General features: G+C 36.4%; 1 protein-coding gene across 2 annotated transcripts in view; it reads right to left on the bottom strand.

The window, feature by feature from the left end:
* The window catches only part of NEGR1 (neuronal growth regulator 1), a 941,547-nt gene that overhangs the window by 548,524 nt on the left and 372,591 nt on the right, over nucleotides 1–20,432 (bottom strand). For both annotated transcript variants that reach the window (XM_070078258.1, XM_002715922.5), the window contains exon 2: nucleotides 3–235. In XM_070078258.1, the coding sequence (XP_069934359.1) occupies nucleotides 3–235 (233 nt within the window). The remainder of the gene's footprint in view (nucleotides 1–2; nucleotides 236–20,432) is intronic.

Genomic DNA, 20,432 nt, shown 5'->3' with positions numbered 1-20,432 from the left:
ACCTTGCACAGTTAGATGCACCTGCATTGTTCTCGGCGTATGTTGAGTCTGCACAGAACACGTGTACGGGCCATCATCCGTCACGTCTACATTCTGTATCTGGAGGCTGTAGTCCCTTTTATTCAATGTTGAAATTGAAACACGAGGATCCACTGACCACTTATCACCTCCCGCAAAAATAATACTTGACCGGTTCAGCCAGGCACCCTTTGAAGCTCCATCTTCCAAATAACACCTACAAATTACCAGAGACAGAATACCTATTAATCAGAATGAAAATGAGATACAACATTATCTTTGTTCTGAGTGCTACCCCATATGCTGAATAATAGTACAGAATCAAATGCAAACATCAGACATAAACTCAGGAGACAAAACATACTGATACATCTTTCATTCCCAATGCAAATGTGAAACAAAACTTGCATATAGTTCTGTTTATAAAAAGTGTGCATGTGCAAATTTTTGAAATCTTTGCTTGGTATAGAGTTGGTCTTCTGTATATAAAATTAACTAAAAACAAATCTTAATGAAGAATGGAATGGGAGAGTGAGTAGGAGGTGGGACAGGAGTGGGGGTGGGAGGGCAGATGTGGGGGGGAAGAACCACTATATTCCTAAAGCTGTACCTATGAAATTTGTATTTGTTAAATAATATTGTTCTTTAAAAAAAGTGTGCATGTACTTAAATTCAAAGCCAGTCAAAATCCTTTAAATTCAGTTTAGATAACAACTAATCTATATAAAATTGAATTAGTTCAAGTAACAGTTTTCTATATTAGAACATGTTTTCATTTGAAAAGATCTATGGTTAGGCTGGTTCAACTCAATCCAATTCTGAATGTGAAGCACCAGATACAGAAAGCATAGAATAGAACCATGCATATATTGATCTTAAAAATATTTGCATAATGGTAAGCTTGAAACTGAAGTTATAAGTTACATTTTGCTGATAAAACCATATACTGTGTTAATTGATTGCTGTTGTAATTAAATGTGGCAAAACTAATTTAATACTTCTAGTAGTATTTTTTGCTGTCTTTTCAATAAACTGACCAATAGGTTTTCCAGGAAGTATTCATCTATCCAACATATATTCATAAGGCACCTATTTATTGATTAAAAATTATTGTCCTTGCTCTCTAAAAGTTTTGGTCTAGTGATGAAGACAGTTGAGCAAACCAATTATTACCATACAGAAAGGAGTATTTTGATTAAATGATGTATAAGGTAACATGAGCGTAAAGAAGGTTACTTGACCTCCAAAGCGTGTTGAGTGTGGACAAAGGTTTTCTAGAGTAGGAAGTGCCTGAGATAAGCAGGTGACGAGTTGATGACAAGGTATTTTTGTCAGAAGTGCTGTATGTGGGCGCCATCAGGAAAGGTGAGAGAGGCAGGTATTTCCAAAGTGTACAAAGGAGCATGAGAAGTAGGGTAGAAAGGATGAGAGGCGCCAGTGCTGTGGTGTAGCAGGCAAAGCTGCTGCCTCAGTGCTGGCATCCCATATGGGTGCCGAATCGCATCCTGGCTGCTCCACTTCCTATCCAGCTGTCTGCTATGGCTTGGAAAAGCACAAGATGGCCCAAGTCCTTGGGCCCCTGCACCCACGTGAGAGACCCAGAAGAAGCTTCTGGGTCCTGGTTTTGGATCAGTTCAGCTCCGGCCATTGGGGCTAATTGGGGAGTGAACCAGCGGATGGAAGACCTTTCTCTCTCTCTGCCTCTCCTTCTTTCTCTGTGTAATTCTTTCAAATAAATAAACAAATACATCTTTTTCAAGGATGAGAGATGAAATTGGCTAGATAAACTAGAGCCTGCTGATCATGGCAAGTATGATGACAGATTTTTCAGGCCAAATTCAATGTCAAATTCTATAACAAAATTCAAAACCACAACTTTGTGTTAATGGAAATCAGGCACATCAAGAGTTAGAACTTAAGAAGGCTGTGGTCATATGGCAGTGATTTTGCTGCAGTCTGGAATTCTATATTTCATCCTGAAAACGTTCTGATACAAATTAAAGACTGACTTTCTTAAATGAGTACAAAGCACAGCTACAGAATGAAAACACACAACATAGAAATAGTTTGACAGCATTTCACAGAACACTTTGGGAATTGAACACAGTGTTTGAGATTGCTACAAAATTGCAAGCTGAAGGCAACAGGGCAGGCTGCTGCCAACTGGATGAAACTAATCCGTGGGTGAAAAAGTAAGGAACAAGGTACACTGCAGTCTCATTTGCAGTCAGCCTCACCGTCTACAGAATCCAAACCAGCAGAAGTCAAAAAGGTCATTGTTAATCGAAAAAACCTTTTTTAATGTATTTACTGAAGAAAATAAAATCCCTTTAATGATGTAGTTGAGTAACTGTGGGATATTTTCATTCTTAATAACATGCAGAAAGAGTATAGAACATATTTCCCATTTCACAAAATCACATTTGTTTTAGTTCAGGGCAAGACTCTGAAATTCCACTGCTGGAACTATGATATTACAATGTGTCATTTAGCGTTTGAATTCCTCAGGTGTTCCTTGAGTCTTCCCGCATTCCTGAACTTCACGGGTTGTCCTATTGAGAGTACCTAACAATGCAGTGGGGTGTGGATTTCTACACCCCTCACCACGGACCGTACATGGAGATGTTATGGCTAAGTGACTTGCCAAGGCCCAACTATTAGCAGATGGCAAAGTTGAATTTATAATCATCTTCTGTTTCCATTTTCCATGTCTTTCCAGTATAATGCAGATCAAAGACTTTAAAAGTAGGTTTCATAATTAGAAAGATGATTATAATGTTGCAGAAATTACTGCAAGTAATTTCTTATTTATTGAATGTGACCAACTGCTTAACCTGTCCTATCCTAAAGGAAGCAGAAAATTAATTATTAATGGACACTTTACCATGAAAGTCTGATTTAGAACACTCTGCCAGACATTGCCCTTTCCCTGGATGTAGTAGCATCTTTACCTTTCTTTGGTGGGGGGGGTGGGGAGCATCAGAAGAACCACAGGGACTAGTGGTCTTAGCAGAAGCACTCACTAGTCCTCTGTTCTGGCATGGTAGGAACCTTAACAGTATAGAATTTAAATGCCTCGGCCGGCGCCACGGATCACTAGGCTAATCCTCCACCTGCGGCGCCGGCACACAGGGTTCTAGTCCCGGTCGGGGCGCCGGATTCTGTCCCGGTTCTCCTCTTCCAGGCCAGCTCTCTGCTGTGGCCAGGGAGTGCAGTGGAGGATGGCCCAAGTGCTTGGGCCCTGCACCCACATGGGAGACCAGAAGAAGCACCTGGCTCCTGCCTTCGGAGCAGCATAGTGCGCCGGCCGCAGCTCGCTGGCCGCGGCGGCCATTGGAGGGTGAACCAACGGCAAAGGAAGACCTTTCTCTCTGTCTCTCTCTCTCACTGTCCACTCTGCCTGTCAAAAAATAAAAAATAAACAAAAAAGAATTTAAATGCCTCACTATGATAAGAAAGGATCAAAGAAACAAAAATGTACTTGAATATGTATATTTCATAACTATCATTGGTTTCAACCCCAAGTTGAAGGGTATACATGGGAATGACCCTTGAATAACACTTTGAAGAAAAAAAAATTTTTAATTACTTTCTTGCATTGCTGTAAAGTTATTCTCAAACTATACTTCTGAGGTGGAATGTAAATAATCAAAACTACCACATATGAAATTTTTTGAATAGAGAACAGCAAGGTTTATGTATGGTCTTTTTGTCTTTTTTTTTTTTTTTTTAAGATTTATTTATTTATTTGATGTAGAGAGAGAGGAGAGGCAGAGAGAGAGATAGAGTCTTCCATCTGCTGGTTCACTCTCCAATTGGCCGCAATGGCCAGAGCTGCGTCGATAGGAAGCTGGGAGCCAGAAGCTTCTTCAAGGTCTCCCATGTGGGTGCAGAGGTGCAAGGACGTGGGCCATCTTCTACTGCTTTTTCAGGCCATAGCAGAGAGCTGAATTGGAAGTGGAGCAGCCAAGACTCGAACCGGTGCCCATATGGGATGCTGGCACTGCAGCGCCAGACCCATGTATGGTCTTCTATTGTATAAAATTATACAACACTTATATGGACAGGGAGCCAGTACTGTGGAGTAGACTAAACCCCAGCTGCGGGGCTAGCATCCTGTATGGGTACCCATTCATGTCCCTAATGCTCCTCTTCTGCTCCAGCTCTCTGCTACGGTCTTGGAAAGCAGTGGAGGATGATCCAAGTGCTTGGATTCCTGCACCTGCATGGGAGATCTGGAAGAATCCCCTGGCTCCTGGTTTCAGATGGGTTCAGCTGTGGCTATCACGGCCATTAGGGGAATGAATCAGCAGATGGAAGATCTTTCTCTCTGTTTCTCCCTCTCTCTATCTATAACTCTACCTCTCAAATAAATAAATAAAAATCTTAAAAAATAAAAATACTTATATGGACAGTGTATATAGATTTAAGGTCAAACATGAGATGACTATGTAAAATATAAGAAATAAGCTAAACTACCCAAACACACATAAATGTGTGTATGTATATGTGTGATTTATTTTTTCATTATGATGAAGACTCATTGAGAATAGGGATTATGATTCTTACCTCTTTAACTCTACCCTATTTTTTCCTTTGACTATTGTTGCTTGACATTTATATGTACATTAAGAAGTTCTAGTTAAGTAAGATGTGCAGGGTATGGTGGATTGGGATGTGTGAGAGAGAGATAGAGGAGTGTGGTAGAAATGTATTTTTGTATACTTTGGGCATCCAAAATTCTTTCTCTTGATTTAAGAATTATAGTGTGCACAAATATAAGTCCATCAGAATCTTGGCCCATACAGAGTGTGTTAGTACAGATTTTAAGGCATGTTCATCATGTTCTAAAGATAACTGTCAAGAAAAACATGAAGTAAAATGTAGAAATTTTTGGATTATTGTTCTTCCCCTGGGAATATCTGGATCGGACACTTCACCCTTGAAGATGAGTTTTTTTTTTTTTTCTACAGTTTCGGAATCAGCTTTTTAGAATTTACATCATATCATCAACAACACTAAGCCTTCCAATTTCATTGTTAGGAAAAACTCTAATCCTGATAGTGGCCCACACAGTTTCATGTAACCGGGGCCTGGGATGTCTTTCTGACTTCTCTCTTACCATTCTCTCCCTGTTTACAATGCTCTAGACTGTGGTCCTCTGGCTATGCTTCCAAGTCAGACATGTTCTTGCCTGAAGAGCTTTGCATTTGTTGTTTCTTCCACCTGGAACATTCTTCTCTTATATTTCTGCATTACTTGTTCCCTGTCTTCCTGATATCGTCATCAAACTATATAACAAAATAAATAGCAAAAATAACACCATTGTTCCCACACTTTGATTAGACATACTATGTGTTTATTTGACTGGATGTTGTTTCTACCCATCAGAAGATTTGATATTTTACTTAGTTGGTTATTTCTGTATATTCCCAGGGCCCACAAACACTGGTCAATAAATCAAATGTTTGTTGAGTGGATGAATGAAGGCAACAATTAAGATACTTTTGGATAAAGGAATAACATGGTAAAGTATATAAAAATTCCCTATGTTCAGCCAAATTAGAAAAACCAAGTCACAACCACACAAGCAACAATAATATATAAGTAAATGCAAATAAATATGGCATAAATAATAACTACTGTATCATGTAGAGGATGTGTTATATGATCCAAGTCAATAGGTAAGAAACTAAGCACCACACTGATTGAACACAGGAAAGTGATAATTAAGGAGAAGAGATGGTAGGGTGCATGTGGTAAGTTAAGCAAATCATTCATACACACCACCATTTACAATGAAAAAGAACACATTTTAGTCTCTACACTTCAAGAACTTGTACAAATCATTAGACAGGCTTATTATGTACTATGCATTTTGGTAGGTACTTTACATTTAGTATCCACTTAATCCTCAACCTATGTGCCAGATAATACTGCAACATTTTTTTTTAATCCATGAAAACACAAAGGTCCTGACAAGTTTTGGCATCAAAATACAGTTGCCCCCCACTGTTAACTGCAGTGACAAATCACACTCTGTCTTTCCAGAAGTAAATGGTAGCAGGGTGAGGTGCATTGCCTGTTTGGAACAGAGAAATTCAGGCTGTGAAAGACACATAGGTCATGTGAGTGACCAAGTCATTAACGGGGCAGGATGGAACAAGAGTCCTCTGGTCACAAAGCAGGATTATTTTCTTATCTGGACTTCAACATGGATTATTTTATCAGTGAGAGATCTTAGAATCCCTTTAAAGTATAGACAAATCATTTGAATAAAAATGTTCAGTAGAGGCCGGCGCCACGGCTCACTAGGCTGATCCTCTGCCTTGCAGCGCCGGCACATCGGGTTCTAGTCCTGCTCTGGGCGCCGGATTCTGTCCCGGTTGCCCCTCTTCCAGGCCAACTTTCTGCTGTGGCCAGGGAGTGCAGTGGAGGATGGCCCAAGTGCTTGGGCCCTGCACCTGCATGGGAGACCAGGAGAAGCATCTGGCTCCTGCCATCGGATCAGCGCGGTGCGCCGGCCGCAGCAGCCATTGGAGGGTGAACGAACGGCAAAAAGAAAGACCTTTCTCTCTGTCTCTCTCTCTCTCACTGTCCAGTCTGACTGTTAAAAAAAAATGTTCAGTAGTTCAGTAGTGAATATATCCTTTAATTGGTTATATCATGGCGTTTGTTGAAAGTTATTTTTTCCACTAAAAAAAATCTGCTAGAATTCCTACTTTATAAGAAGTTCCAAAAATACACTCTGCAGCATAAGCTGTGTCAACACCATACCAAATATCATGACAAATAATGAAAGTTCAACCAATCATCTGGATGTTTTTTATACACAATTCCAAGTACCTTCCTATTAGAGATGTATAGAAAATAGTTTAAATGTTTCATTTTGTTTCAGGCTTGTTAATAACATAAACTCATGCTTAAGGCAGTTCATGCTTATCTAATAATGAAGGCATTGCTCATTGCTGCTTCTCAACTTTCAAGAAAGAACATACTGTACATTAGGCAGGTCCTTATTGAAGGGTATGAGTTCCACTTAGTGAGCTATTAGCTGATCAAACTGATGTTAGAAGACTTCTAACAGCCTCTGCCTGGAATACTATCTCCGGTGGGGATGAAATCTGAAAGGTGGACATCAGAGACTTTAGCAAAAATTAGCATATTTAGGCTATTTATTATTTTTAATGCTCTGTTAAGGAAAAAGCCTGTGGCAGCTGAGGAATGATTCTGTCCTTTTACATCTCTAATTCCCTGTAGCACATTACAAATACATAAGCCTTAGCATCATTACCAGTATTCCACACAGCAGGATTTATTCAGCTCCATGGAAAGTGACGAGATTTTTGCAAGACATGTTGATTAATGAAAGCTCCTATTACAGGCACTAATTAATAAAAGAAGAAAAGTACAATTTCATTTAATTCAAAGCTAAACCATATGAAAATGAAATTCTTATGAAGGGATTGGCCAGACATTTCCATAGCTGTCTCTACATTATACTACAAAGTCCTAAATTTGACAAAAGGAGAACTTCCAGAAACATACAGAATCCTATAGCATTTGCATGCTAATTCTGCTCTCAAAAGAAGCTTTGATATCTTGACTTCCAGGCCAAAATGAGGGAAGAGAAGTGAAGCAGAGATTAAACAGAGAAGAATACATTCTATCCCTTCAACCACCAGCCTAAGTTTTTAAGGTACTTTGCTAATTTCCTTTGTGGCAATTATTTCCTGGAAAAACTGGGTATAAATTATGTTTAATTAATGTATATATCTTAAATAATATCACTTTCTATAATATTTTGACTGATTTAGTACTTTCAGTTCTTTCCTACAACTACTTTAGACAGAAATGAGTCTAAGCATCTACTTTGGCATGTGTGAGGATGATGGCATGCTTTGCCAAGGATGATGGGACATCCACTTATTGGCAACTTGTTTAACAAGTTTCTACTATTGAAAAAGGGCTTGCCTTTGTAAGTGACAAGAATAATATTTAAATATGTTTTCAGGGTCTATATTTTGGTGCAGTGGGTTAGGCCACCACATAGGCATCCTATCTAAGCAGCAGTATGAGTTCCTGCTGCTTGACTTCCTATCCAGCTCCTGCTAATGTACCTGGGAGAGCAGTGGATGATGGCCCTAGTCCTTAGCTCCTTGCTCCCATGTGGGAACCTGAATGAAGCTTCTGGCTCATTACTAAGCACTTAAAAAAATTTTAAAGAGGCAGGTAGGTCTTATTATTCCTGGTTCCCTGCACCCCATAAGGAAGAACCAGATTTCATTCATGGCTCCCAAGTTTCAGCCTGGTCTAGTTCACTGGCTGTGGTGGGCCTTGGGGAATCCATCAGCAGAGGTACGATCTCTCTCTCTCTCTCTTTCTCTACCTTCCAAAGAAATGAAAATAAATAAATCCAAATTAAAAACATAGTAGTGTATACATGGATGCAGGAGTGATGAATGGAGCACAGTGTAACTATCCTAACAATGAGGAGATGTTAAATACATAACAAACTAGCTTAGGGCAAGGGTAATTTTGTTCCTATGCCTATAAACATGATCCAAGTTGGAAATTTTCTTTGATTTTTACTTTTTAGTTTCTGAATTCAACTAAACCAGCTTGCTTTCTCCCACACGGACTTGAATGTGAGATATTTAAATCTGGAAAGGCTTCAAGATTTTGTTAACTGGCAGGTGCTCTGAACCGCCGTGGGGAGAATTCTGTCTACAGCGTAGTCTCCCTGGCAGCTGCTTCGTGGAGAAGTTGGACTTTCACCTCAGGATCTATAAAGGGAATGAACACTACATTCAAAATGCACGCAGGAGGTGTTTAAAACAGTAGTACCAGAGAGGGGGTACATAATCAGGCCTGGAAATGTGATGGAGACAAATCTGTGGGCTCCAGGCAAGTCTTTCTATTCCATCCTCATTGGGATGGAGCCAGGTACATACAACCTCATTCCCCAAATAAGAGTATGAACAATACGCGAGTCTCTACTAACCGCATTATTAACAACTCATTTCCCTTCCATCCACTGTCTTTTTGCTTAAGTCATTAAAAGTGTTCTATTTGCAAACAAATGGAGATGATAAAATAAGAAGCAGAACTTGGATACACAGGAAGGCTCCAAACTCAGCTGTTTTCAAGACTAAGTATATGCTACCTTGCAGTATCAGTGAGTATAGACATTAAAATGAATCTCTCTCTCTCTCTCTTTCTCTCTCTCTCTCCCTCTAATTTACTCTCAGTTTATATTGGTCTCTTTTTTTTTTTTTTTAAGATTTATTTGTTTATTTGAAAGTCAGAGTTACACAGAGAGGAGAGGCAGAGAGAGAGGTCTTCCATCCAATGGTTCACTCCCCTAATGGCCGCCGGAGCCACGCCAATCTGAAGTCAGGAGCCAGGAGCTTCTTCTGGGTCTCCCTTGTGGGTGCAGGGGCCCAAGGACTTGGGCCATCTTCTACTGCTTTCCCAGGCCACAGTAGAGAGCTGGACAGGAAGTGGAGCAGCCGGGTCTCAAACCGGCGTCCATATGGGATGCCAGTGCTTCAGACTAGGGCGTTAACCCACTGTACCACTGCGTCAGCCTCTTATAATGATCTTTAAAATTCCTGTTGGTCTTCTTATTTTTTTTCTAGTAAGAGGTATTCTGAGCACAAATTTTGGTTTATGAATAAAGAATGGCTACAAAGCACAGTTAATTAAAGCTAGTCTTGCAATCATTAACTAAAGTAGCCATTAATCCATATTTATCTGTCTTCTCTTGAGAAAATTGACTAAAACGTAATTCAGTATGAAGTAAGCCTTAAAATATGAATTAGGGAATGTAACCTGGAGGGAAAAAGTGTAGCATTTTCATTTTCAATTCTTTCTGCAAACAAATTTACTCAAAACGTTTACTCAAAAGATGTTAAAAATTAAAAATAGTTTCAAATTTGAATCTTTGCTCCATCTAATTTGTAATTGTTATTTTTTAATAATACCAGTAGTAGAACCTGGGATAAGTTACTTTACCTTAGTCTTCTCACCTGTATGATAGGAAAGTAACTGAACTTGCCTTATGAAATTGTTATGAGAACTAAAGCAACTAACTTAATGTGCTTAGGGTAAAGCCAGATGCATGACAAGTGTATATTTAAGGTTAACTATTATTACCCATCATCTATGGTTAACTTTGTATGTAAAAATAAAATAAAACTATCATAGCCATCTACAATAAGACTTTGTGCTATAACATATAATAAAAAAAAGAGGCATTCATAGTGTCTGCCTTTATAGAGCAAAACTTTTTTCTGTACAGTCAGTGCTGTCTATGGCCATACCACCCTGAACGCGCCCGATCTCATCTGTACAGTCAGTGCAAAGAGAAGGTTCACATAATTTTGTAGGGAAACAAATGTACATCTACTTCTTGCCTTGAACTTCTGTAAAATTGTTTTTTATACTTCCTCAGATTATACACAAAATAGCCTCAGTGTTAAAAGAAATAAGAAGTTATATTGGAATTCAAAACTTATATTGAGAAATGAATTTCCCATTTTATTATCAAGTGTTTTGAGCAAATAGTTAAATCCATATTTAGTCTTTAGTTACTTCATAAAAATTGGAGATAGCACCAACTGTTTAAAGGAGCTCCTCTTTTGGTATGACATCAAAGAAGTTGCGCATTAGAGTTAAGCTTATAAAGTCATAAAGTGCACCATAAATGGAAATATTTTGTAATTACTGTATGTTTTTTTTAATTTTTTTACTTATTTCTATAAAGGGAACAGATATCATGTATTTTATATCTACAGTTTAAGAACATAATGATACTTTCCACTCTTCCATCACTTTTTTATTTTTCTTTTAAGTTTTGTGATGACACACTTTTGATTTATTTTGTAATCACAAGCTTGATTCTACATTAAACAAAAGAATTCAATAAATAGCAAGTAGTTCCTCAGGACTATAGACAAAGGCTGTAAAAAATAATCAAATCTCAAGATGTGAATTTCACTCATATACATTTTTTTTTGTACTCTAAATATTAATTACCACAATCAGAGGAACCATATTTGTCTTTTTCGAGCTGGCTTATTTCACTAAGCATAATGGTCTCCCATCGCATCCATTTTGTTGTGAAAGATGGGATTTCACTCTTCTTTTTGCCTGAGTGGTATTATATAATGTATATACACACCACATTTTCTTTACCCAGTAGTCATCAGTTGATGGACATCAGGGTTAATACCATATCTTAGCTATTGTGAATTGAGCTGCTATAAACATGGGAGTACAGATAATTCTTTCATATGCTGATTTTGTTTTCATTGGGTAAATTCCCAGGAATAGTGTGGGTTAATTCTATTACATTCCTAGGATGTGACCATAATTCTATAAGTAGAGGCTACATGAGCACAGTGAACTTACAAAGCCTATTCAGATGAAGTAAGTGATTATCCTTTTTTTCCTTTTTATTGGTTCATAAGACAATTTTGTAAGCTATGGACATGAACAGACTTTTTAAAAGTGGCACCTAAGGCATCAGTGTTTGGCCTAAGAGTTGAGACACTTGAGATGCCCACATCCCATATCTAGTGCATACATTTGGGTCCTGTTTCTGCTCCTGATTCCAGCTTCTTGTTAATGTGCACCATGGAAGGAAAGTATTAATGACTCAATTTCCTGTGTCTCTGCCATCCACATGGGAGAGTCTCATTGATTCCATGCTCTTGATTTCAGCCTGGCCAGTCCCCACTTTTTGCAGGCATTTGGGGAATGAACCAGCAGATGGGATTTCTCTGTCTCTTTCTCTGTCTCTATTTGACTCTTAAATAAATTTTTAAAAATTGTCACCTACCTTTTTTTTATCATTATCTAAAGTCTTTGCAAAGCCATAATTTCTTTCTACTACAAATATGTCCACTTCAAAAGTAAATTGTTAATTCTCTCTTTTGAATATATCCAAAGAAATCTAACACAGTGATTTAATGTTCAGTAACAGCCATTCATTTAGAAAAAAAAGTGAACAAGCTCTAACTTAAAAGAAATGTCACAGCGTTTCTTTTCTCTTCAAATTATCATTCCATTACTGCCAGTTAATTTGATCTTCATATTTTTTGTTCTTTAAAGTCTTAAATAAAACTGTCTCTTCTATGCCATGAAATTAAACATGTAAATTCATATTAAAATAAGTTTTGTGAAGTATAAAATCTTATTTTTAATAATATTAATAGACACAATAGCTGACTTCAAAGCATACTACAAAACTATAATAATTAAAATAGCATGATACTGGAATAAAAACAGAGATCAATATAACAGAATAGAGATTTCAGAAATTACTCCATGTACTTACAGCCAATAGATTTTTGAAAAAAACTTCCCAGACCTTGCATTAGAGAAAGGATACTTTTTCAATAAATTGTGCTGGTAAAATTGGATGTATATATGTAAAATAATGAAATTAGATCTCTCTCTTTCATCATATACAAAAATCAACTCAAGATGTATCAAAGACCTGAGACAGCACTCTGGCCTCAGAATCAGCCCTTAAGGCATTCAGATCTGGCTAAAAAGCCCATGAGAGTTTCTCAGGAATGGAAAGCCAAGACACTCTGGCAAAAACAAAACAAAACAAAACAAAACAAAACACACCTAAATGAAAGATCTCTGTGAGTGAGATCCCAGTGGAAAGTATGGGCCATCAAAGAAAGAGGTACCTTTCTCTGAGGGGAGGAGAGAACTTCCACTTTGACTATGACCTTGTCTAAATAAGATCAGAGTTGGTGAACTCTGGAGGATTCTATAGCCTTGGCAGCTCATGACAAGAGCCTAGGGTGATTATTGACATCATAAGAGTGTCAATTGTTAAATCAACAATGGGAGTCACTGTACACCTACTCCCCATGTAGGATCTCTGTCCTTAATGTGTTGTACTATGAGAATTAACGGTAAAACTACTACTCAAACAGTACTTTACACTTTGTGTATCTGTGTGGGTGCAGACTGTTGAAATCTTTACTTAGTATATACTAAATTGATCTTCTGTATATAAAGATAATTGAAAATGAATCTTAATGAAGAATTGGATGGGAGAGGGAGTGGGAGATGGGATGGTTGCAGGTGGGAGGGAGGTTATGGGGGGAAAAGCTACTATAATCCAAAAGCTGTACTTTGGAAATTTATATTTATTAAATAAAAGTTAAAAAAAGAATAAAAAAAGACCTGAGACTTTCAATTTGCTGGAGAAAATATAGGGGAAACACTTTGACATTTTTGTAGATGATGACTTCTTGGAGAATACCCTAAATCATATGCAACAAAAGCAAAAAGCAAAACTACACAAATGGGAATATTAAACTCGGAGATTTTTGCATATCAGAGGAACCAACAAATTGACAGAATGACCAAAAGCATTTGCAATTTATTTATCTGATAAAGGATTAATATCCAGAATATATCAGCAACTAAAAACTCAACAACAAAAACAACAAAACTAAGCAATTTATTCTAGAAATGGGGAAAAAAGGATCTCAATATACAGTTCCTGAATGAAAGAATATAAATGGTCAACAAATATATGAAAAAGTATTCAACATAACTAGCCATCAGGGAAGTGCAAATTAAAATTGCAATGAGATATCATCACACTTTTTTCAGAATGGCTATAAACCAAAGTAATCATTCTACTAGGGATTTACCCTAAAGACATGAACATCTTGTATCAAAGAGACACATGTTTATTGCAGCACTATTTACAATAGCCAAAATATGGAATCAACCAAAGTATCCTTCATTAGATGAAAGAATAAAGTAAATGTGATATAAATATCTATGTATGCAATACATAATATATAAAAAGACACAGGGGAATGTTATTCAGCTATGAAAAAGAATGAAATTCTATCAAATGCATCAAAATGCAACTGAAAGACTTCATGTAGAGTGAAATTCTCTGGACAAAGAAAAATACCACATGATCTCCCTTATATGTGGGAGTTATTTTTTTAAGAAATCAAAAAGCAAAAACAATAAAAGAAATGTCTGGGTGTATCAGTATTGCTGCATATACAGTTTCAGCAAACTGTTTTATATCTTTGTCAAATTGCTAAGATTGGTATACTACTCTAGGTTTAATGATCTGTGAATATTTTAAAATTTACTGTATATGAATTAAATTGCCATCTTATCATTTGATTATATAGCCCTTGCCTATATTCCTGCTGAACTATGATCTCTTTACTTTTTATTTGTTGATATTGAGTGGAGCACTAAGCCTTCGACTATAACATAAATTCAAATGTATTATATCAACACATGATCAAGCAAAACAATCTGTTCCTGTGAGGTCCTTGGAAAGTCATCATGTACCTAAGTATATTTGATGCCCAGAAATGCTGTATCTTATATCTTTTTCTACGATCAAGAAATAAGCCTATTTACTTCTAATCCTTCCCCCCACTTTAAGTCTTCAGCTTCTATCTACATAGTGATAGGGAAAACAAACTCCTGAGTATGTCTGAAAAATCTTGGAATATTAGTTTTTAGATTTGAAGGCAGTGCACCAAATACATTCTTTATGAAAAAAATGACTTTTAAAATACAGTTTTTTAGGGGCCGGTGTAATGACATAGCAGGTAAAGCCACCACCTCTAGAACCAGCATCCCAGATGGGTGCAGGTTCGAGTTCAGGCTGCTCCAGTTCCAATCCAGCTCCCTACTAACATGCCTGGAGAAAGTAGCAGAGAAGGGCCCAAGTCCTTGGACCCCTGTACCCACATGGGAGACTGGATGAGGATGTTGGTCCGGCTTCAGCCTGGCCAAGCCTGACTGTTGCAGCCATCTGGGAAGTGAACCAGCAGTTGGAAGACCTTTCTCTGTTCCTCCCCACTCCCCTTCAATAAAGTAGCTTTAAAGGTGTTTACACTTCACTCTGAGTTAAGTATATTCCTAAAATGGTTTGAAATGTTAAAAACAAACAACACTGTTATATAGCAAGCTATGTTATGACCATGCATTCTAAATGGATAATATTTGTCCTGTCTCTTGAAATTAGTAACAGTGCCCTATTAATTTTGCTAAATCCCATGAGTTTGATTTTACCATTACATTTACTCAATAATAAAATAAATTTAAAAATTTTAAACCAATATCTATGTAATTCAAATATTTATTTTTAAATATATGTGTTGGTGGTCTCACCTTTTTTTTTTTCCTATTTGGGGTATTAAGAAATATTTATGTTTTCTATATGGTCCATTCTGGTTTTTCTCTACGATCAACTCTTGATAAAGCTTTGTTGCTTCAAGAAATATGTTTTTGCTTCATGAGTGGTTGTGTGTGTGTGTGTGTGTGTGTGAGAGAGAGAGAGAGAGAGAGAGGAAGAGAGAAAAAGGAAGAGAGAGAGAGAGAGACAGAGAGAGACAGAGAGACAGAGCAATCATTTGGTGCAGAAATGAACAAAATGTGAAAATGAAAATCTGTAACTACAAGTATAGCAAAGGATTGCAAAATTTGAATATGTAACTGATATATAATTTCAATTAAGTTCATCTGAACTCTTTCCTACAGAAAATACCATAATTACTACAAATATCAATGCCTCTTTTGCTAGAAGATCCATCTAGCAGCAGCATCTAGTGGACAGCTAGACCTATCATATCTTAGTGCCTGGCTGATTCAGGAAGCAAGTGCCTCTAAGGGATATAAAACGCCACTGTGAATTGGTAAAAGTTGAAATTTCAGACATGAATCTCTGGCTGGACTTCTCCTTAATAAATTGCTGCCTATTTTCCTACCACCATGAGTAACCATCTCTCAAGGTCAGAATTCTGTGATCATTTTCATTGCCTCCTGAGTTATTCTAAGATACAAACCCTGAAGAACAAAGAAGAAAACTACAATGTTCTCTAAAGAGATGAACTGGAATCTAGAGGAAATTTAATATGGCTTCTCCAGTTGTATGTTGAATTCAAAACAAGCCGGGAATGAATCTCATCTTGTCCTACCACTTATTAGTCTTAGGAATTTGAGGACTAAAACTTCATCAGACTTTGTATATGTTTCTTGTAAATGGAATAGTCACAAGTAGATGAAAGGGCTATTTTGTGCAGATTGAATAAAATGACCCATATGACATGACCTAAACACCTAACCTAGATGTCATTTCTTTGGGAAGCTCTTCCTGACATTTCCATTCCATGCCCTGAGACAGGTTTAATGGATCCCTCCTAAGGATTGCATTGCCCTAGCACATTAACTGTCTTGTTTTATTACCTGTACTGTAAGCTTCCTCACTGAGTCATTTATTAGCCCTGTTAAACTGAAGACTTTGGTTGCATTATTCATTATGAAGTTCAGTAAGGAGTCCATTGTTTATTACAGTTGTTATTAAAAATATATATTTTTGAACACTATGTGAATACCGTCTGAATGGTGTGTAAAAGAAGAGACAACACACTGTGCTGTATGGGCATAGTTCAGGACAGGTTTAGCACAAGAACAAGCAGTGGCACTCAGCTTACTGTATTTTCTCTGTGGTTCAAAATGAAAGAAATCATTTGGAACAAACAGGACTACCCACTATCTATAGAAGTTACTTTTACCTGCTAGTACGTACATTTTACATTAAAAATAACTTTGTTTTGCTAAATTCTAGTTTTGACACATTGAAAGTTGCAAACTGATACCTGTCTCAGGAAAACAAGTGGAAGTCATTTAAATGCTGGTACTTTCTTTCCTAAATTTCTAAAACATGTGAGGAAAAACTGAGAAGTTGGGTTAAATAGATAAAGTGTGCTTGAGGAAGCAGAAAGAAAATGTACTTGATAAGTAGATCAATATTTTCTTAAACCTGAGAAAAATTCCCTATTCAGTTTTGATTTAAACAATGTTATTTCAAGTTCTTATTCTTACAAATGAGAGGATAGGTTCTCCACAATTTTACTTGAGGACCTACCATTATAGTCCTGGTGAAAGATTATTAATGTTTACAAAGTTCAGAGTTCTTGGCCACAGTGTTTTATTTATTAAGCAAAGGTAATCATGTCATGTACTGCCCTTATGTTTACCTGCAATGTCTTGTTGAACACACTAGTAATTGCTTTTAGTCTAATTTGTAGTTAGTGTGTTATTTGAGGAACATAACTAAACAAATGAATAAGAAATGAATAGTAATTATAAACTAGAGAAGAAAAAGAAAAGTGGTTACTGTTTGTAAATTAGAAATATGAAATATACAGTTCCCTAAAATTTGTAAAGGTCTTTCCATTTGCAATTCTTTTTAACTGAAATATTTTCATCCTCAATAAAACTATGTTTTATTCTAGAACTCATTTCTTTTGTAAGCAACTCCTTACAGGGCTCTATACAATTCTCTACCTTAGCCATTAATCTCTCACGTGAAGCTGTCAAAATCTTTTAAGAAAATCGAAATGTACTATATCCACTTTTCTTATCTTTCACAGTGCATTATTTTCAAACAGCCCAGCAAGTTAGTTAAGCAAAAACCACCTTGTAAAAATCATGTTAGGAATATAGCCACACTTTCCTCGGCTCTCATTCTGCTACCAATATTTCACCATGGCCTCTGCAATCAATACAGAACACAGAGGTCTATTGTTTCCAGCTTTGTTTGTCTCCTGAGCTCCCTAATTCATGACGAGCTTCTAACTCATGAAGACTTCATGGGCATCACACTGTAGATACACATGCATCCTCTTCTATCTCTCTATAATTGACCTCATTAATATGAGTCATTGAAAGAATCTGTCATATCTTTTGTTTTCTTTTCTTATCCATTTATCGTATATGCACTTTTAGGATTTCAATCAAACAGTATACAATTTTTAAAGGCCTAATTTTTTCATGTAGTTAGTGCAGAAGAAGAAAAAGATAGGTTATAAATAAATGTAGAGCTTATGGACAACAGTTTAAAGATAGATTTTAAAGTAGCATTTTATTCCGTTATGAGCGTATGAATGTACAAAATTCCTTTGACATGCACACTGGTCTAATAACTAAAGGATGCCACTTTTGGCCAAGTACACTTTTGATTTTGCCAAACATCAAATTGCCTTGCATATTATGAGAAACATTTGTCTTTCATCTGTAGCTGTGGCTGAAAGTCATCATTATCTAACAGATGCATGGTGACTCTCACGAAATGAGCTGATCATTCCAATCAGCTATTAATGGATAGCAAACTATAACAGGCAATTTACTGATATTACCACTAATTAAAGTCCACTTTTACATTAAGACAGAGAAAATAAGGTGATAGACACCTGTCTAATCTTACTAAATTACAAAGAATACATAAAATTAAATCAAGAATTTTTGGGATAAAGTCTGAGTCAATTTCCATTTCAGTTCCTTCAACAATTTGTTGAGTTCTGACTATAAAAATATGTTACAAAATTAAAAGACATAAAAAAGATTTTCTTACCTTCAAAACTAACAATCTATAAAGAAGGATAAGCAAAATTCTTGCACTGTATTGACTATGATAGATATGACAGAAGTAAAATAAGAAACACAATCGTTTATAGAAATTCAAAAAGGGAAAAGACACATCTCTCTGTAATAGAAGTAAGAAAATTTCCTGAAGAAATTGGTATTTGAGATGATTATGACAGGAATCAGAGAATAAGACAAGAGGAAGGCCAAGAACTATCAAGAGAAGAGTCCTCAGAAAAGAGTCTAAGAAAAGTACAGTTGAATTAGCACACAATAGGGAGTAAAGAGGTGGGAAAGCATGAGATCAGATTTGATAGAACAGGAATACAGGAGAAAAATGAGGGATACATCTCCAGAATTCACCTGGAGGTGAATGGTAGATGTTTTAGACACCGCCCTGTGTATTTCAAAATAGTTTCAGTAGGCCATAAAAACATTTTTTAGAGCAGTTAAAGAACATTATTTTAAAAAGTTTGAGGAGGAGAGCTTTTTTGAACATGTTCTAGGAAATAGAGGGTAAGCTAAATGATTTCACATTTACTATGAAATTTATATTTTCATCATAACACTTATTATCTATTTTAAATACTGGAGGAAAAGGAGATTCCAGAACTATAAAAACCTTTCCCAAGGTAGGACAATCAGAAAGCAGCAGTGTACTAGATGGCCTTTTCATTCATTCAATTACTATTTTCACCAAGTAGTGATTGAACTTCTTACTAGTTCTCAGCATCACGTCTTTTGCTAAGGTTATTAAGTTGGGGATGGATACATGGTCCCAGAAATCCCAGTTAGAAACAGAATAATGAGAAGTATGAGTAAACAGATCACAAGGGCATACTGGTACAGATAGTATTATTTAGGAAGGTAAATAGCCCAAAGAGAGGATAAAAGAGTGAAAGCATAATCTGTCTTGTGCAGCTGAAGTGAAGATTCTTAAAGTGGGCAGAAGATGTATTTATAAGAAAGTGCAATAATCTTGTCCAGAGGCTATGACATGATTGGTTTGTCAAAAAGAAACTTTAAGAAATTAAATGAGAAAGTCATGGTCCAGCCCAAAAGACAGATGTCCCAAAAGACAGATGTCTAGCAGTCTAGTACAAAACAAGAGGAAACAGGTAACACTGCTTCCAATAGGTCAAATGTGGATACCTGGAATAAGCATTACTTAAATCTAGGGAAATTAGAGGAATTGGTTTGAGAGTAGAGAGAGTTATTTTCTTTTAGTATATTTCATTTGAGGTATAGATGAGTCTTCAGGAGGAGACAGACCACAGGTAATTATAAAAGCAGTCATTAGGAAAGAAACGTATTTAGAAGTTTCTCACAATAGAGGTCTCATGATATGGGACCTTATGGATAGAGAAGGAACATTTTAGAGAACATAAACAATATTACTGAAAAAAATTTGGGGAACAGAATCTTGGAGATCCAGTTCATTATGGAATTGAAAGTAATAGGAAATATATATTTTAATATGAACGCTATGAAAAGTAAAAGCAGGAAGAAATGTTTTTCAGAATTTAATGCTACTGAAAAGTCAGACTGAAAACATTAACTGGAAGATTATTTCTCAGTGACCAAGTGCAATTTTAGTAGAGTGATGACAATGTGAGGATGTAAACCTTTTAAGAGATTTTTTTTGGGTGAGAAGGAGGATCAACAAAAAACTATACTTTTTTCAGTGCCCAATCTTAGTCTTTACAAGAAGTAGATCCATGTAAAATTGAAATTTCAACAGCTTTCTCAATCTTCTTTTTCAACTCATGATATTTTAATGTCTCTAAGTATGTTTCCTTTATCTTATTACTTATATAACACAGGCTTTAATTAGAGATAAATTAGACCATCTTTTGCAAACCTGTTTTGTAGTCTTTCAAATTATGATTTAGAAGCTCTTTACATGCTCATTGTATAGTTGATAAGAATCATTTAATTGCTGACATTTTTTCTCTAAAAAATGTATTCAA

This window comes from Oryctolagus cuniculus, chromosome 7 (assembly GCF_964237555.1).
Source record: "Oryctolagus cuniculus chromosome 7, mOryCun1.1, whole genome shotgun sequence".
NCBI lineage: Eukaryota > Metazoa > Chordata > Mammalia > Lagomorpha > Leporidae > Oryctolagus > Oryctolagus cuniculus.
This window is presented reverse-complemented; position numbering and strand designations above follow the sequence as displayed.